Genomic DNA, 20,212 nt, shown 5'->3' on the forward strand with positions numbered 1-20,212 from the left:
GTAGTTGTGAGATGAGCTATTTGCAGAGCAATGAAAGTTATTTTGAAAGAACTACTCTTCATTGTTTTTTCTGGTGGAGTAAATACCCGGTAAGTATATTTCTGTTATATTTTACATAAAATAAGCAGAGACCCTTAATCTGAATTTTCCTTCTGAGATTCAGTAGCTGTATTGATCAGAGAAGGCAGGATGAAAAAATCATGGAGAAAAGATGAGAACCGTAAGTAATCTGTTTGCTCCCAGTTACAGTGTTAATATAGAAAACTAAAGCTGGTGATAAAACCATTTTCAAATTGTGTATATATTTTTAATTATTCTTAACTCTTCACCTCTGCTCACTTATCTACTTCCTTTTTCTTCCCCAATATAAGCTGCTGTTAGAGATAAGTACCTTTAAAACAATCAGCTCACAGAGCAGGTAGGTGACGCTGAGGCATAAATTTGGTAAGAGACAGAGATCAGATTGGATTAAGAGACCCAGGTTATGAAGTTTGATAGTGAAGTTGAGTTCTCAAGAGAAAAAAAAAATATGAAGAAAAGCAACCTTCAGAATTTTTTCTAGTGAGCAGGATGAAGAGCTTTTCTGAAGTACATTATCGTGTCTGTCTTGCTGTACCTTCCCTTGAGGCACTGTTTGATGGTGGCGTGCTGGACTAGATAGGGAGTAGGATAGTGTCTGCATTGGTCAGTATTTTTATTCTAATTTACTGTTTTAGAGTGTCAAAGGGAAGTGTCTCAAAACCAGACACTACTGAAAAATATAGATGAGTTTAAAGAGCTATGAACTGATTTATGGAAAAGTACACTAAAGGAACACTGTTTTATCTGGGTAATGAAAGAAAAACCAAGGAAGAATCGTAAAGTTTTTGCACCTTTAACCTAATATGAGAAGACATAAGACAACATAGCCTTTCATTATTACAGAATAAAGCTCTTCTTTGGGCAACCCTAAAAAAGCAGTTCTGTATTTTAAAATATTGAGATACATACTCAATATTGGCGTACAACTAAGCGTAGATTCTATTGGAGAATGCAAACACACTTTCAGTACTGAGAACTACATCGTTGTGATTTACATGTAATATTGAATCAATTTTTAAGAAAACTGTTACTTGTTTGAATAGTTATTTTTAGGGTGCACCAAAATTTTCTAATTTGCATCCAGTTCTGAGATGTAAATTTGGTTTTAGTTTACCTTAAAGTAAAACATAAGAGATTGTAATTCAAACAAACTTTATGTCCATTTAATGGACGTGTTTTTTCTGCACAATGTTCTCAAACACTGGCTTTGTAAATAAAGAAGATTTATTTACTAAATTTTTGTTGACAGTCATGTGAAGTTCCTTTGGTAGCAAAAAGACCCTTAAATACTTTCATCAACTATTATAAAGAATATTAGGGGAAAAAAAATACTGTATGTTAGAGATAAAAGATGAAAATCTGTTGGAATCAGTACTTGGTAATCAAGTTTTTCTCACACTACTGTGAGAAATGCTTGTCTAGCATTTCCGCTGTGTTTAGAGGTAACAGTTCTTGTGATGATGATGATAAAATTGTAGAACGATGCTACTGAATCTCCTAAATATTGCATTGTGGTTTTCCCATTGCCCCTTTCAATACTTGTGCCAGTGGAACAATTCCTTAGCAAGTGCATCGTTTGCCTTTGTTTTCAAGAAGTAAACTTATAGCCCCACTTTTGCTAACTGTAACTGGCAATATAATTAAATATTTGTAAAATTTCATCACCTTAATGGCTGCGGTTATGTGTTTGAAAAGTAATCTTTTGGAGAAGTTAAATTAGAGCGTTAGGTGACACAGCTTATTAACTTATTAATTTAATTGGAATTCTAAAAATTAGACAACTGTAATTGTGGTAATAGGTTAGAAACAGTCTCCTTTTTTATCTGTAGGAGTTGTATTGCTTTGCAGTGAACATCAGTTTTGAGATTACAACCACTTGACTTTGTTTTGATTCTTAATCGGTGCATTCCTCAAATAAGTCTCATCCTTTACCTTAGTGGCCTTTTGCACCTGTACTGTTTTTTTAAGGCTAATGCTTATGTTAAGCTTTCCCAAAGCTAGACTCCTCTGGGGTTAGTATGGGTCTGTATTGAGAGAGTTTATTTTTCTGTGGTTCTTGGCACTTGGCACTGCTGGAAAATTTTATGTTTAGATTTCAGTCTGTTTTCTGTCCTCCCACTTCTGCATGAAAAAAGGGGCGGGGGGGGAAAGTGATTTCTACCACTTCATTATGGACATGTATGACTTATAACCACTGCCTTGTAGCAGAATGACTGCTGCAGAACATGAAAGGACTGAGAATGGAGGCTGATACCAAAATTCGTGGTCATAGGTATCACTATGAATCATCAAGTCTAAGATTGAAGCTCTTTCCCAAAAATAAACTGCAGGAATATTTTGAAAGCATTGAGGCATGGAGCTATCAAGAACAGAATTGTGAGTGTTTGAGATTCTGTCCCAATGCTATGTTGACTGAGGAAAATGTTGACATTCTCAGGAAAAAGTTACCTACTCAGTTCTGATAATTTTTCAATAGAATACTGAAGATTCTCATACTGGTTTGCATAGTTTTGCACAGAACATTTAATGTTCTGGCCTCTGAATCGTCTTGCTAACAATTTCCTCAACTTGCATCTGAATTTGTCTTCCTCGTAGTACCAATTGGACATGTCTTTCTGCTTCTCAGGTCTGCCCAGCAGACCAAAGTCAATGTTTACCGCTTGAGTTCCTGAACCAAGTACACGTTATTATTCCCTTTTTCCTCAGAGGTAAAGCACACAGCTACTTCTAACACCTGGTTAAGTAGCTCTTTTGCTCATAGAACTTGTTTATGCCTTGTTCTAATTAACAGAATGGTCTGGAAAATATTAATATGCTATCTATACATGAAAGAGAGGGGGCTTTTCAGAGATGGTTGTTGAGCATCAGTGAAGAAGAAAGTGAAAACTAATTGGAAGAAACTGAAAAAAAGCTGATTTCATTGAGAGGAAAGTCAGAAGTCATCCAAGATCTCGTGGTGATTGCTATACCTGGGAAATGTGTTCTGGATAGCTGGGGTAGCAGCGTCTGTCCCTCTGTTGTTTGCTCCCTTAATGTATATGACACTGAATTGGCAGCTGTCTAGTGGTGAAGTCAAATTGCAAATATTTGCAGGCTTTGAGATACATGCATATTGTGTGTGTATATATATATATACACACACATATATATATAAAAAAATCAATTTCATTGTATGTTAAGGCTAAATTAGAGAAGAAAAGTTCTTATTATATCTTTTTTTAAAAAGCAACCTCCCCCACACACTTTTTGGAGAATAAATTGCCTTTCAAAGATTTGAGGCAAGCATTAAAAAGTGCCTATGTTTGATATTTCCTTAACTGTTACAAGAAACTCTATCCAAGATGTTGTTCTCTGCCAGAATATGTAGGAAATGGATATTCAAAAGAAAACAAAATTTATTCTAAGAAATTGAAGTAACAAAAACTTGTGGGTATGTGATGTTTTATTCTGCATGAAATGCACACTGTGAGAAAGGACTCTCGAGAGCCAGCAGTTCTGCGGCTTCATTCACCACCTACTTAGAATAGGTATTGCCACTGTCCATGTTTCTCAAAGCAGAGATGTTCATTACAGCTCTTCCTGTCACAGCCGTGAATAATTATCACAGGGAAATTCTTTGCTAAATAGCTTTAGTTCATACACAAATTATGAAATGAAAATTAATGGTCATAAAGCTGCAGAAGGTGATGTCCTCCATGAGCGACATTTGTGATGCCAACTTCATTCTTTTTATAGCTGAAGCAGTGGAAGATCACAAGGTCTGTTTTCTTGGCTTTATTTAAAGTCTGTTTCCTAAACATAATAAGATTTATATTGAGAGTGCGTAGTAGGATGAAAAGTGATCAAATCTGTTTCTGGTGAAATACCGTCTGAACAATATTATCTCAAACAGCCTTTTTTTTCTTTTTTTTTTTTTCTTTTTCTGAGTGAGGACTTAATACATATTAACATCCATCTTTGGGTGGGTGGGATCTTAGGACATATCTGGTTCTAGAAGTGGTTTTTCGTGACAAGGTGATTAATAAACAAATTGCAGAAGGGATGGAGGTCACAGTGGTTAGTATTTAGTCAGCTGTCCACCTGGAGTACACCTTCAACAGAGAATACACTTTTAAAGTGTGAAAATAGATTTTTGTGAGGATTCAGTTGCAATCCAAAGCTGTTAGCAATAGTGATAAGAATCTAAAATTTGTCTCGATGGCTTTTCTTAGTCTCCCAAGAATTTAACTATTTGTGGTAGGTATATCTGTTCCCAGTAAACTTAACCTTTCCCTAAGAGAGTATCGGGGACCAGCTTTGTAGCCTTGGTTTTACGATTTCTAAGAGGAGAAAAGTTATGGTGCTGCAGATGTGAGCATGCAAAATCAACTGTGGTCCTCCTCCACCAGCTGCTAGTGTCACAGAATGGCTGAGGTTAGAAGGGAGCTCTTGAGATGATCTAGTCCAAACCCTCTGCTCGAGCAGGGTCAGCTATAGCAGGTTACCCAGGACCGTGTCCAGATGGCTTTTGAATATCTCCGCAGATGGAGACTTCACAACCCCTTTGAGGAACCTGTTCCATTGTTTGATGCCCTCACGGTGAAGTGTTTACATCTGTCCAGATGGAATTTCATGCTATAATTTGTGCCCATTGCCTCGTCCTGTCAGTGGGAGTGACAAGAATTTGGCTCCCTCTTCTTCATTCCTTCCCAGCAGGTGTTTACAGAAGTTGTACTACGAAGAGAGGTTAAAATATGTGTCTTGTAAATAGGGTGATAGATTATCCTCCCCTCTCTTTGCACTGCAATAAAGTTCATCTTTAAAATGAACCTTCCCAGGGTCAAACTTTTACTAAAAGTTCCTTTACATCTGGAGTGGCTTCAGTGCAATAATACAGTATAGTGCATAAAATTATAGCAGTAATGTAGATGAGTTAATTGTACTGAGGTATTTCACATCTTGTTGGCTAGCAAGAAGATTGAATTTTTGGATGGACTGGAAGTACTGGTTAATATTAGTGTTTAGAAATTCAGCAGCATTTCCCTTGGAGTCTAGAATCTGGTTGCCGCTGCTCCTGATACAGTGGGTTGTTGATTTGATAGTTTTAGCAAACATTTGCAGCTTCATTTATTTGATTCCATCTGTCAGATGCTAAATGGTATTACTTCTGATTCACGTTTATTTGGATACAGTCTAGGCAAAATAGTTAATACAACTTGCAGGTATAATTTCTCTCTACTTGGAGCTGGTCAGCTTTTTTTAATTCAATTTAATCCGCAATTCATTAGTGAACATCTCCCAGTTTAATGGTTGTTTGTACCAGCATGACTAGAAATAGTGTTTTATAGCCATGCTCTCCCGTGTCATTTATTGATGAGGAGGGGTTTATAGCTACAGGGCCCTGCAGTCGCAATACCTTCTTTGTTCACCATTTTATATAGAAGAAAGATATGTAATGAAATTACCCTGCCCAAAAGCGTCAAGCTGAAGAAATCACATATTCCTCTAACCTGAGTCACTGAGTCAATCAACAGCTGATTGAGTGCTTCAGAGCAAGGATCTGCTGCATTGGATCTGCAAAGATATTAGTACGCTGTGGAAGGTACCATGTGGAGGTAGAGACGGGAAAAAATTTCTTCTGTTGGTTAAGTTATCGTTAAGGAAAATGACTGAATTATGCACGCAAAGTCTTTATATTAGTGCAAGTCTCTTCTGTGGGTAGTGTTGCGTCGGCATAAAAAGGTAACTTAACACTGTTGAAAATCCTTAAGGTAGACTGACCTTAGGTAGATATTTGACAATACCAACAATATTTAAATTGACTGCAGCTGATTATTTTGAAAGATTTTTTTTATGTCTAGGAAGTACCTTTTTATCAAGTAGTGCATTTGGGTGATGTGTTTACATTGCACGCTGTATTTTGCTACTAATTCGTCATTAACAGAGTGAAGAAAACCATAAATGCGTTTTCCAAGAGAATTTAAAACTTGCTAGAAAGCAAATCACTGTGAGTAGTCTTTCCTGTGTGTTTCAACTGAGAGAGAGACAGCTTAAAAATAGTAAAGCTCAAGATACTCTCAAATAGTAAATCCAATAGGATTCAATAAACATTACGTTAAAAAACAATTCTGTAGGCTGGCACACTTAGTTACCTGTGTGACTAATGATGTTTAAGGAGATTACCAGGAAAGAAAATTGAATTCCAGTGTTCTTGGAACTCCTTAGAGTTTTTGCTCCCTTTTTTTTTTTAGGTATTATTGAACAATCAAAATCCAATTTCAGCTGTTTACTGAGTTTTGTCTTTAGCTTTCTAGCGCTACAATGTTTCTGTGTCAAATGCAGGAGAATATTTAATTTTAATAACTTTCCACAGAATTTTTAGATGTGGAAATATTTCCAAAAATTAACAATTGTTGGGGGGGCAGGGGAGAGGGGGAGTCAAATGCAAGTCGAAGAAACTTTTATCTGTATATTTAATGTTTCCTGACTGTCTAATTTTCTTCTTTACTTCTATGGAGAAATCTTGCTACGTTTTCAAGTCTACGCATCAGCAGCGTGGAGTAGGGTCTGTCATAGCAGCTGTGTGAGGAAAGGATATTGTTTCAAGACCAGCAGCCCAAAGAAACAGAAAGACTAAGAAAGGAAGAAATTACTTGTGGTCTTTCTTGAAAGGAATTGGCAAAGCTAAGGACGTTTGTCAAATAGAAATCGGGAAGGATGAGAAACAAAGATATATCCATTGCTGTGTTCTTCCTAGTGGCGTTTCCTGTCTTCCCGCAAGAGCTTCATGCTTTCCCTGATGTTCCCCTTGAAAATATCTGGTAGAGTCTGGAGACACACTGTATTACTACTCTGAAAAGTGGTCTGTGTAATCAATTCCATTTCAACTGCTGAATTTAAAATAAAACCACCACACATTGAATGGAGCTCAAATTCATTCCTTTTTTTTAAAAATAGTATGAGAAACAGGAAAAAATACATATGCAGTGTTATGTTGCAGTGAACTTTAAACAAAATATTTCGAAGACAAGTAAAGGGAACAAAGTGCTTGAGTTGCTAAACTGATGGCAGCAATGTCATCTTTTCATACAGGGTGTTTAGAAATCTCATGAAGGATGAGTGGGGCCCAGAATCCATTCTTATTACTGTGCTTGAAGCAATCTGAATCATATCCTCTAGCTGCAAAGAAAGCATTTTACCAAAATATCTTATATTCTGTGATTTCCTTCTAGCTTTAAAGTTTCACTTTAATTAAAATACATGGCTATTTTTTATAGACAGAGCTGGATTTCCCAGGGCGGGCAACTGTAGGCAAGAACCAGGCCACTGTACCCGTGACAGTGAACACATGGCCCTCTTCTGTGTTGTCTTGTACGCAGAACGCTTTGGGAATTCTGAACCCTGAGGTGTCTTGTAGATGGGTCCTGAGTAAACTACCTGAAAGATTTAGTCTGAGTTTAGGAAAAGGAGGGAGGAAATTCAATGTGTGGCTAGTTGAACGTCCCAAGTAATTTTGTGAACTGGTAAGAAAACTACCACTGCTTTGTTTTATTTCTTCAGTCAACATTGAGAAAATCTTGAAGGGCTAAAGCTGTGCATTTTTGACAAATAAGTTACTATACCAGAAAAGGGCAAATTAAGTTTCACCAAACTTCTCATCTTCAAACCTACAGAGCTCTTCTGGCGTTGAAACGTAGCACAGGCTTCTGGACTATTTCCTATTTGCATAAGTCAGAGAGGTCAGAGCATGAGCTCTATCTTGCTATGGAATCAGGCATCACATGCTTGTGTCCAGAACTTCCATCATGTTAAACACTTAGTCTGCCTAAATAGTAGGAGAGATTTTAGCTTTAACACTCCATCTCTTCCCTGTTTTCATTGTGAATTGATGGCCTTTGTGTTGACCTTTTAAAAGCAGAAGAGATCACATCTTGACAAAAGGTGTTGAAGTAATACCTCCTGGGGGGTGGGACACCAAAAAAACCCTGGAAGAACTGTTGAAGAACATGTGTTTAAGGAGCGTGAAATTATTTGCATGTGATTCCACTTGTCACCTGCAAGGAACGGGTCATCCCCTGGGCTGGTCCTAGCCCTGCAGATGCTCCGGGGGAGCAGAAAACACAGCGCTTTGGAAGATGCTGATGCAGAGTGGAAAATGAAAAATAGAGTGGAAGTTTGTTTTCTCTCAATATGATGTTATTCCTGCTCATCTTGAGTACCTGAGAGGGACCAGGCTTCTCAAAAAATTTGTAGAGGGGTGGAAAAATAGTGGGAAGAGAGATTATGAATAGGCTGCCTTTGGTCTCTTTTTGAGACACTGCTGTTTTCAAGCACTAATTCTGGCAATCCTTTCTTCTCTTTCCCCGTCTTTGAACTTGTTTAAAATGGGGCTCAACCTTCAAAGGAGAAGAGAAGAAAAGCAGTTGAGAGCACTTGATTTTTTCATCTACCTTTCCTGTTCTTCAAACTTGCTTATCAGAAGCATGAGCGAGTGGAATGGGGCACTGGTCAGGCGTAAAGGCACCGATGAGAATAGAGATGACTTGTATACTGTTTTCTGCTCTTCCACTGGCATGCTGCATCATTTTAGGAAAAATCAGTTCCCTATCACTGTTTTCCCCTTTCATAATACAGGAAGGAATAAATTTCACAGGGGGTGTTGATTGCTTTCAAATTTTCTGATGAAAAGTGCTGCATAAGAACTAGTCAATGTATCATTGACTGCGTGAATACTACTGAATCTGTAATAATTTTTCTTCCTCTATGTCAGCTTGGGATACAGAGGAAAATTACCTGGTTTCCTCATTTCTCATTGCTTTCCCCAGTGCTCAGGACCCCAGGCCACTGATGTTATGCAGCAGATGCTTTTCATAGATCGGATTAAGGGTTGATGAAGTAACAGAGCCCCATGCAAGTATCCCACTGTGCTCCTGAAACTGGAATTTCATTCCTGGTAGTGATCTGTATGGCCTTGCATTTACCCCAGAAAAATATTGTTTAAAAAAAAAAAAAAGAGGAGACATTTGGAAAGAAGGGAGGTAATATTAATACTAAATTCTCACTAACATATAGTGTTCAGTATGTCACTAAAGGCCTAATGGTATTTAATATGTGGATTCTTCTAAATAGTGGATGTGTAATTCTCCTAAGATGTTTTATAAACTATAAGAGGAAGGGGTACAATTGTTCACAAATGTTTCACCAAGATTGTTTTAAGTCAGTCAGAATTGCCTTTGAGAGTAGAGTTGCACTAAAAAGAGAGAGGAGAGATGGAAAAAAGAAACCCCAAAACAGGGTCCTGCTCAGTCTAAAGTTTCAGGCGAGAGAGGAAAAGGTCTAGTTATCCAGAGCCAGATGCATTGTTAAAAGTTCATACTATCACTTTGACATTTAGAGTCGGACTCAGTGTCTTTGTAAATTCCTCTTCGTATTACCAGTGTAGGTCTCTGAGCTCAGACCATTTCACAAACCATAACATTTTTTAGTGAGTGATTGATCTGTATTATGTGTCCTAGCCATCAGAAGAATCTTGGGATGTTGCTTGTATAAACTGTAATTCAATCTGATCCTGGGCATTTAGTTACAGACTTTCATAGACCTATTGGCGATACTCAATCCTCCTGGATTTGGGAATAGGGCTTATCTGATACCTTTAAAAAAAAAAAAAAAAGGGGGGGGGGAGGGAGATGGAAAAAAAAAAACCAAAACCCCTCATTTTCTCTGTTCCCCACTTAAATAACTCAACACATCTGGTAACACTGTAGGATCATTGTCCTTTCAGTTCCTCTGCAGCTCTTATTGCTACAATATTTCTTCGGTATCTAGTTTCCTAAAGGGCAACGTGATTTTTTTATTTTTTTTTTTTAGGCTGTTTTTATAGGTCTTGCAAATTAACCCATATGCATTGCAAGAAAAAACATGACTTTTAATCAGCACCATTTCTAAAGTTAGCGCTTGCTCTGTGTATATGAATATGTATATGAACCAGTGTTTAAAAAAAAGAAAACACACAACCTTTCTGCTAGTACTCAAAACTAGCATACAAATGTGTTTTTATTATCAAATAAAGCATGCCTAAATGTTAAAATATCTTTCTGTCAGGGGTTTTATCGTTTGACTTCTTGTCTTCAGTTACAAGAATGATAAAAATTGAAACTAAATCTTTTAATTCAATAAGAACTGCGTTGAATTGTAGGAAGCATAAAGAGGGATCAGATATAGACTCATATGCATAGGAAATTAAACATTCAAGAAGGTAAAACTTTGTGAGCAACTAAAGGGGTAGCCTTAAGGTGTGCTTATTTGAAATGCCTGTATTTAATTTTACAATAAATCTGAGTATTTTGTACCAATTAAGACAGTTCATGTGCACGACACTAAATTGTACAGTAGTTCCAGGGAGACCGTGGACTGCTTGTTTTACATTCTGGATCAAGTTCAGATTTTTAGGCTTTGCTTGAATAAAATAAAAAGTCTGAACCCTGAAGATAATGCAGATTGATAAATCTGATTTAAACATTCCCGTGTTGCAGACTTTCAGTGTATGTGGTACAGCTGAGCCTCAGGCCATGCACTAAATACATCCACAGTGCATTCCCAGGGCACCCGAATACCAAATGATCACATTTGAAAGGTTACCTTTCTATGGATTCTGACTTTTCTGTATTAGCCACGAAGATTAGAATTTTAACAGCTCCCATTGAGAGGTATTGTGAAGTATTTACTTGGCAGGAAAAAAACAAAACAAAACAAAGCCCAGATGAGGTACTGTCTCATATTCATGAACTGGGATTTATTAGTTCTGTGAACGTCCTTGTGAGAATACACTCCATAGTTCACACTTCAGGAAAAAAAAAGTCTTGTTTTTCATTTATACTAACTTAAAACTTTGATAGAAGAGTTACTGTAGTAGAGGTTTTAGCAGAGAGACGGGATCGTGCTTGTGCAGGATATATATACCAGTAAATCCTGCAGTCTTTCACAACTAGCTTTCTGCAAGGATAGTTATGACCACTTGTCTCTGGAAATGTTGTTAGTAAACTTGTTGATAATTAAAGATGTAAGGCTTTTTCTCCTTGTCTTTTACAGGTTGTGGAACTCATTTCAAGTGCTATTGGTGACTTAGTTCAAGGTATATATTATGAAAACTCAAAATCATCCGAGGTAAGAATTTCAGTAGTTTTACATACCCAAGAAGTTTGGTGATATTAATGTGACTACAATGAATGTGTTGACTTTCTCATCTGTTTAAAAGGAGGAGGGAGAAGGGAGGAAGAGAATTAGCTGCAGTCCTAGTGAGTGTTAGCAATAACATCGTTATGACACCTGTGAACTCTGATGGAGGTTTCTAGAAATGCTCAAGGGGGGACTATTTTATTTCTGTGAGTGCCTAATAAAATAGTATCATGTGTCATTACTAGGAGCTCTAAACTTGTCTTGCTATGGGCTTTCCAAACAGTTTCAGAGTTTTCTAGTCAAGGTTCTGTTAGAGGCATTTATTACAATGTTGTCAACATCATTAATATTTTCATGTTAAATCTCTCATTTCCAAACCCAAAGACTTGTACAAAATGCTTCATCCCAAATTTACATCAGGTCCTTTCTCCTTCTGAGTGTTCACCTTTTGATCGTATAACCATGAGTTTTGTCCTGAATCAGTAGGAGTGTAGCACTGTACTCTTCTTCACCAAAAATCACCATGCACAGGTTACAGGAGTCGGCATGGGCAAAGACAGCGGCTGCCAGCCCTTCACACAAAATAGTCTTGTATTTCTTCAAGGGCAATTACGGATGTGCTGTGCTATTGTTTGGCAAGAATTGTGATGAAAATTGGTCAAATTAGATCTAGGTATTTTTGTCTTTACTAGGGTATTTAAGCAAACTTGTAGAGACACTTCTTGAAGTAGGCTTGCTTGGGCAGGGTGTCGGAGCAAAAAAAGAGTTCTTTCTTTCATTTGCTGTGGCTGTATCTTAACACATGCAAAAAAATGATAATTCAAAGTTGCCATGACCTCTACAGGTTTTATGATAGCAAGTTTTCACTGTATGGGAATGATGAGCGGTGTGTATTTGTGAATATCTATCTTGAAACCCACTGAGGTAGATAGATTTACTTATAGTAACATTGTCTCATGTGCCTAGTTTGCCTCAGAGACCTGAATCTTAATATTCAGTAGGTGAAATGGCTTGAAGATTGCAGAAATACAGGAATTCATTTATATTTGTTGTGTATTTAGATTGCAGCTCTGGTTTACTATTGCCATGTTGTGGTTGTGTATTTAGATTGCAGCTCTGGTTTACTATTGCCGTGTTGTAGTATGCAGCAAAATTAATACCTTAGTGGAAGCGCTGATTGCATGGGTTACCGCTACTGGAGATACCTGCACTGATGACCTTGCACCAGCCAACCCAGAGTGGGCAAGCGGAGACTATCAAGCTGTGGATGAGCCACCAGCTAACCGTGGCTGGGCCCTGGAGAGGAGGGTGCTGCTGCACCCAGTGGCTCCATTGGTCAGTATCTGTCTCTCCTGCTCTGCAGCAGCGAAGACATGTTACTACAACTAACCTCATTTAAGCTTATCCCTCTCATTTTGATTGAAACCAGTTAGGTAGGAAGCGATCATGCTGATGAGCTGAGCTCTCCCCTTGGAGGACGCGAGAGCCTCTAGCAGGAAAGCGATAATGGCACGCTCGGGAGACGCCTGGGGCCACGGACTCACCAGGTGGCATGGCAGAGACGTCCTCTGGCACCTCTCAGGAGGGGACCCGGGGTGGAAGCGTGGCAGCAATGCGATGTTGAGAACTTGGCGTCCTTCTGCATCTGCTGAGTTTAACCCGTGGATAAACAGGCTGCAGCCTACTGTGCTCAGGGTTATGTGCTAAAAATAGATGACATATTTGAGATTTTTGTAAAGAATGTTTAATTTTTTATTAGGGTTTTTTTTTTATATTCAAGCAGGTTTCTAAATACAGGTAGATTCTAGAAGCATCACATTTAACACTACTCTTTTGTGTGTAGAAGCAAAGCTCTACAAGTTCACCTCAGCAATGAAACTGCATTTTATTTTAACGATGGCCCCTGCATAAATGAGAAATGTTGCGGACTCTTTTGGGTTCCTGCCACTGCAGAAGGTCTTAATCTTCTTTTTCTTGGTCTTTCTTTCTCTGTTTGTTTTCTGTTGCATTACTGAAGCACTCCACACGTGTAGATTGCAAGGGAAGTGTGAGATAAACTAAGCACAGCTGCACGGTGTTTACACTCCCCTGGCCCAATCACAAATCACAAAGACTTATTTTGTTTCAGTGACTTTTTCTGTCTAAGGAGAGTTGAAAGTACAGTATACCCTTCCTAAGGGGAGCCCAGTTAACTCAAAACACAATTAGTATGGTGGCATAAGAGATACTGAAAATTACATGGTAGTGTCTGAAGTTTAGTCTTTTTAATGGGTAGTGCATGGCTTCTGATGAGACCTAGAACAAACAAGTGTGGAATCGACTTTAATTATTTTTTTATCTTGTCCTCGGAGAAATTTGGTTCCATGCTGTGTATGAGACACATCCCTGCTGCTTTCCTCACACTGTTCTTCTGAGGCAGTGTCCCATTCCCGTTCTGAACGCTTCTTCAGCAAAGATTGCCAAATGGACTAGGTCAGTTGTTGCTCTATCTTATTTGTATCCTTTGTGCATCTTGCCTCCATCCCTAATTGCAATTTGACTGAAACAAAAATGTGAACTACCTTTCCTAGAGGTAAGACAAATGCTTCAATCTACTCTGCAACTAAATCTCAAATGTCAAACTTTATTTCTTTTTAAGAGTAGGGCATTGGGATGTTAGTAATGGCATTTTCATTGCTGGGTATGTCTCAAATTTGGAAAAGCAGAAGGATATCTTCTCACCTTTTTTTTTTTTTTTTTTTTTGCTTTTTGAGGCAGGAAAAATGTACTTCATACGTTAAATGTCTTTAATGCAGTTGTTATAAAGCTCCTCAGTACCATAAAATAGACTAATTTAGCACCAAGTTGTTTTGAGCTTTGCTAGATGTCTACCTAGATGGTTTTATCTTTTATTTTAGACAAAAATAACTCTGCAAAATTCACCTTTCTCCTCTGAGACCCTGAGTTCACGTTTAGCCCCAAAAAAAGTTGCAGTTTGATTCATTTGGATGACCCAGTAAGAAAATTGAAAGAATCATTTGACCTAACAAGACTGACCTTATTTACTCCTGAAGACATATAATGGATATAATTATTTGACAGCTCTCATTACCACATTTTTTTCTCTGTAAAACCACATGCAATCCTACAGCCATCCCATTTTAGTACATTCTCGTTGGTCATTCTTCATCTTGTCTGCATAGTGAGTCCATTAGGTCTGTGTGAAACGGGGGAAAATAAAGATAGTATTTAACTTTTCATCTTTATTTGAAGTGACAATCCAAACTACAAAGTGTAGGCTTTGGTTGCAAAGACAGCCTGAAGGTTAGGGCTGCCACTCATGTTCAAAGCAGCAAATAGCTGCTGTGGTTTAAGACATTGCATTAGTGGCTTAAGCTAATATTTCGGACTGTAAGCTGGAGCAGAAAGGGGTGATGTGATAAACCTTTGCAGCTTGGTGTGCCAAATCCCCTCGCAACTCAAAATTCTGTGAGTGAAGGACACAATTCACGGTTCCTGTCTTTCTTCCCAAAATCTAGGTCTAATTTGGGAGTAAAAAATTGTGCTTTCAGTGAGTGCAAAGATGAAAGTTGTCTAATGTGGCCTTCAGTCATGATCGTGGTATCTATTCTTAACAGAAAAACGTTGCACTGAGTCTCTGTTTCCTACTTTTAGGAAACTGAAGGCTTCTAAAAGTGTTTGCTAACTCACAGGATACTGTCACGCTTTTAGAAACCCTCTGTCTTAATATTCCAGATGATTTAATAAATACTAGTGAAGAATGCCTTAACATCCCTGTCAGTTCACTGAACAGGGACGAGAGATACAGGAAAGCTGAAGGTCAAAGAGAATGAAGAGCAGGACTTGAGTATGTTGGTTCTTGAGCTTTACCTGCCAGACCATTCTTGTAATCTTGAAGTGTTCCAGATTTTCATGGGAAGCTGCCCTGAGTTGTTGTTTTCCTCACTTCCAGAATATGTAGCTGATGCTGAACGCGCATGACCAAAACTCATTTTTAGTGTCAGAATGGGACTGTTATGTCAGACAAGACCATTTCCAACATGTTCCACTGGTGGCTGGAAGACTGTTAGGTGAAATTTTCAATGCAATTGTGTGGAAATTGTGTCAAACTAATATATGAAACAAGTTGAAAAAAGTATTACATTAGTGGCAAGTACTCATTGTGCCAAATAGTGGATTAATGGATATTTATTTTAGAACAAATATAGGGGTTTTTAACAAAAATAATTGGTGATTCTCCAGCAAAATACAGACTATGTGGGGGGAGTTGTACCTGTTCGTGTTTGATGTTTAGTCACCAGTCCTGCTTTGAGGAGTAATGTTTTGGATCTCGCACATGTCCATCAACTGAACAACTACGAGTCTATGTTATAAGTAAAGGATTTGCTTATAAATTTTACCACAGGAGGTAAATGAAATGTATTTTGAGTCATGTAAACAACCTTTTAGCAGGGCAGCAGTCAGAGCTTTCACTTTTTTTTTTTTTTTAAAAAACAAATGTCTCTGTTGCAAGACAAAAGGGAAGGATAAAATATGGAATTTGAGTAAAGAGCATCTGTGAAAAGAATGGGTAAATGTGTCAGAGGGGAAAAAAAAAAAGAGCATAGCTAGAAAGAAGGCCAATGCTATTTGTTTACTGCTTTTGTTCTTTTAAATACTAAGCTTTTCCAGAGAGGTTTAAAAGTAACAGATGTGGAGAGATATTTAAATTTATTATAATTTTTCAAACTTTTTTTTTAATCTTGTGTTGCTTCTTTTACAGTGTTACAGTAAAAGTATTAGGTAGTCGGTGGCATGCTTTATTGGCCCATTTGCAGACACCGTTGTTCCTTCAAAAGCAGTGAAGACACGTATTAATAGACCAATAAAGCATGCCCTGTCATGTTCAGCAAGCAGGAATGCATCTGTTGAAGGCTGATGTGAACCATGTGCAAGATGTTTTGCTACTGGTAGAGAGATTCATAGTTGCTTTGAATTTTATTTATGTAAAATACAAGTTCTTGAGCTAGCTAATTTAAAATGCTGTTTAAAAATATTTCCCTGTGTTTCTATGGATTATTTGCCCATTGAGAACTGAACTAAAGTTTGATATAAGTGGTTCAGACTTCTCGATCGTTTTGTGCAACAGCAGATGGCTAAGAAAGAGCTGCCATGGTATGGAAATAAAACAAAGGCTTCCTTACAAGCTATGGCTGAAGTCTTACATTGAAAAGTCCCTGACTTCTACTCCTTCCTGGTTTTGCGAATGGTTTTAAGACACAGTTTTCATTCGTATTTCCCTTAATGTGTTTTTAATGCCCCATAGGAAACGATGATCGACAGAGCATGATCAACAGAGCTGGATTCGGGTATTTTGTCAGTACTCCCATGCCGACGTTATCCAAACTGTATCTGGAGTTGGCTGCTTTCTTCCAGGGGTGGTGAGGGGTTCAGCTCTCTTCATCCAGCTTCTGCTACCCAGGCAGCATCAAGGTTGCTTGTGACCAGGACCCATTTCTTGGTGACAGAATTTGTGATTGAGGTCACTCCATAGGCATTAGTTAATCAAATGTCTGAGTGCTGTCAATTACGGCTAGAATTAGAGTTTAAAAAGGCTTTTATATGAAAGGCTGCTAGGAGTCTTCTGGGCCAGCTAATGTTCACTTTTATATTTATCCTTTGACATACTCACTGCTGGCAAAACAAAACAAAGTTTACCAAAAAGTGAAAATTTCTCTAAAAATAGTAAGTGCTGTCATGATGTCAGATTTTACAGACTTTGCAGTCTAGAACTAGCTTCATTTTTCCCTTGATATTTTAAAAGAGTGTTTAGATATTGTCACACGTACCCTTGTTGTAAGAATGCAGTGTGGTTGGTGGACATTTTATTTATAACATGAGAGTTAAGCTTGGGGAAAAATGGCTTTTGGATTGTTGGAGAAGTTTGCTGAAGAAAGGTTGTGTCTGCCTCTGCTGTCTTAAGCAGCAGAAGTTTTAGGGGTATGTGGTCATAAGACGTTCTGTGATTAAAATCAGCGATATCTTGGCTTGCAAGCTCATATGCTAAAGCACATCCATATGGGCATAACGCCTTTTTACAACTGGCTTCTTTCTGTAACCCAGAAATTCACAATACCTATGTTTTTAAGATTTCAGTACCGTATCTTGAAATATGTCTCAAATTTTTGTCTCTTTTTTAAGCTAGGTGTTCATTTTAGACCCTTGAAGCTCCTGCATGCTGTTTGTGTAGTGGACAGTAACTTGTTGTGCCTTCATTTTCAATCCTGTGATGATATTCAAACTTGTATGAGAAGAATATATTTTTGTAACAAATCATAGAATTAATTTCCTTGTGTACATTGAGTTGCAGTGACTCTTTAAGCTTCTTCAGTTCCTTCAGTTGGTATTCGATAATGTCTGCATTTCTGTTACTGCTCAAAGGTTCCAGCAAGCAAACATTTTCAATTTACGGGTCTTCTGAAATACTTTTTAACTTCATATATTGTTTCAGGATACCTTTCTAGAATATTTTTGTCTTGGTTGGATTTAAAACAAATAATTATAAAAATCACTGCCAATTTTCAATATCATCCAGCAAATTTTAGTAAATACTGTTTTTTCGCTGAGCAGATTGGTTGTTAAGGAAAAGATTGTGTTGCGTCTTCCAAGAGCTCCTGATTTAAAATTTAAAATAAATTGATCTATATCTGAGTAGGAAAAAAAGACTCGATATATAGGAAACTACTTGAATTAAATGCTCATTTTGACATTTTGCCAGTCATGGGAATTTGCACATGCTCTGGGCTGAGTTAAGATATTAAAACAAAAATACTACAGTAAAATGAAACACGAGGAAAGTTTAGGCTTGACTTTGTAAGTTATCATATGCATAATAGCAAACATGTGGTTTCTCTGTTCTTCGCTTTCCTTGTATAAGTTAATAGTATGTCTGAAAGCAAAGACATTTTGATACAGCTCTGTGTTACTTGGCATTGCAGAATTCTCCTACTTTTTCCATTAGTCTCAAATTATCCTCTCCCTTGTAACGCAGCACTTCTGGGTGATATCCATAAGGGAGGAAAATTAGAGCTGAACGGATGGATTCTATTTCATTTGTTGCCGATTTCACGACAGATAACACCTTGCTAGAAAACTATAGGGTCACACAGAATTACTTCTTGCTCGTTTCTAAGTAATTTAATTGACGTCACTTTGAGGAAAAAGGCTTGTTATATAAGAATCTTTTTATATTTAAAATAAATAATACCTTTTGGGTTAGTGTTCACTACAGATTTGGCTGAACTGAGAAATTACAAACTTTTTAACATTTATATCCTTGAAATTTTTTTCTGTGGCTTCTCATTACTGATTTTAATTTTTTCTAAGCAAAGCAACTGTGGTCTCTTCTGGTCCGGGAGGTTTTTTTCCTCTTTAGAGAGTTCCTAAAGGCATGACAGTAATACGTATGTGAGAAAGGTTACAAAGTCATGTCTACCTTTGAAGACCAGTTAGTAAAATAGTGGTATATTGACACCTTGTGAACCAAAGGAGCTGCAGTTGAATTTGGGGTTGGGGGGAAAGGATTGGATTTGGGTTAATTAAAACACTTTGTGGAAAGTAATCCGAATTAATATTTTGGATACAAAGGATTTTGAGAAGTGTTGAGCATCTCTGACCTTACAGTCAAGGTGATAAAGTTCACTAGAGGCATCACTGGGATCTCTGTCAGTCCCCTGGGAAAGTTAATATTGACATTTCTAAACTACAGCATTACTTATTTGTTTTTTTAATACTTTCAGTCATTGCTCGTCCTTAATACAGGGGTGGAAGAGGTACAAATCCTCCATCAAAGCCCTTCATTTTTCCAGTGCAGTTCTATAAGATTTTTTAATAGCTTTTATAATTATTTTTTTCTTGACTGCAAAGGAGAAATTGCAGGGACTTCTCAAGTTTGTTTGGGTTTGTTTGGGATTGTACCCCAGATGTACTCTGGGGTTTTTTTGGGGGGGTTGTCTTTTTTGCTTTTGTCTTCTCCTCAGTCCCTCATGAGGAATATAGTGGGCTGTTAATGTTCAGTGTAATGATACAGTCATTAAGAAAAGGATCTATGTTGAATCTGTTGACAGCTACATGTATTTTGCCTTGTTCTTTTTGATCAGAAAATTAAAATGTTGTTTGAAGCTGCCAGTATATTTATTCTGATACTTCTTTCTACTTATCCCCAAAAGAATGCCCTTCTTTATTTGGCACTGTGGCACCCAGAGTTTTGTTACTCACCACGTGTCGCGTTATCACCACGCACGGTTAATTTCTGCGAGCTGACAGAGCTGCAGTTTCAGTGTTTTCATGTTAGCCTTTGTTTCGTTTTCAGGAGAACTGTCTTACAGATGATATCGGCATATCTACGTGGAAGGAGCAGGTTTTCCTGTCACATAGTGCCTTGCTGGCAAAGAGCTGCCAGGCTGCAATGGAGCTAGCAAAGCACAGCGCGGAGATTCAGGACATGGCATTTCAGTATGGAAAGCACATGTCTATGAGTCATAAGGTACACCTTTTCCTTTCGTTCTGGGATCTTAAAAACAGAACGACTTGTAAGATATGTTGCTCTTGAGCTCTGTCGTATACTGCCACTGTGCTGTAGACTTTTGACAGCTGGTCAGTGGTGTTGAGAGATTTGACTGCTGCCTCGTGTGAAAATGTTTGCAGAAAATGCTGGTATGAACAGTGCTTACGAACTGGCAAAATCACAATTCTGGCAGTGTAGCTTATTTCATTCAAGGCCCTGTTAACATCCCTCTAGCATATCTTTCTGTAGCAGCTTAAAACTTTACTTTCTCTGCTCCTTTGTTCTTCTTGAAGCCACTGTCCCAGTAGCAGGAGTTGCAGGAGAAAGCATGTGTCGGGTCTCAGCTGCCACTGTGCAGAGGTTTGCACTGAGAGGCTCAACTGCCTGCAGCAGCACACGGGGCTGAGGCATGAGCTGCGGTGGCTGAAGGAC

At 37.9% G+C, this 20,212-nt stretch overlaps 1 protein-coding gene across 3 annotated transcripts in view; it reads left to right on the forward strand.

Annotated features, from left to right (window-relative positions):
- Positions 1 to 20,212, forward strand: part of PDSS2 (decaprenyl diphosphate synthase subunit 2) — a 121,865-nt gene that overhangs the window by 81,934 nt on the left and 19,719 nt on the right. For 2 of the 3 annotated variants that reach the window (XM_054195218.1, XM_054195216.1), the window contains 2 exons: positions 11,149 to 11,223; positions 19,586 to 19,759. In XM_054195218.1, the coding sequence (XP_054051193.1) occupies positions 11,149 to 11,223; positions 19,586 to 19,759 (249 nt within the window). The remainder of the gene's footprint in view (positions 1 to 11,148; positions 11,224 to 19,585; positions 19,760 to 20,212) is intronic. The other variant, XM_054195217.1, reaches the window with a different exon arrangement.

This window comes from Rissa tridactyla, chromosome 3 (genome assembly GCF_028500815.1).
Source record: "Rissa tridactyla isolate bRisTri1 chromosome 3, bRisTri1.patW.cur.20221130, whole genome shotgun sequence".
Lineage (NCBI taxonomy): Eukaryota > Metazoa > Chordata > Aves > Charadriiformes > Laridae > Rissa > Rissa tridactyla.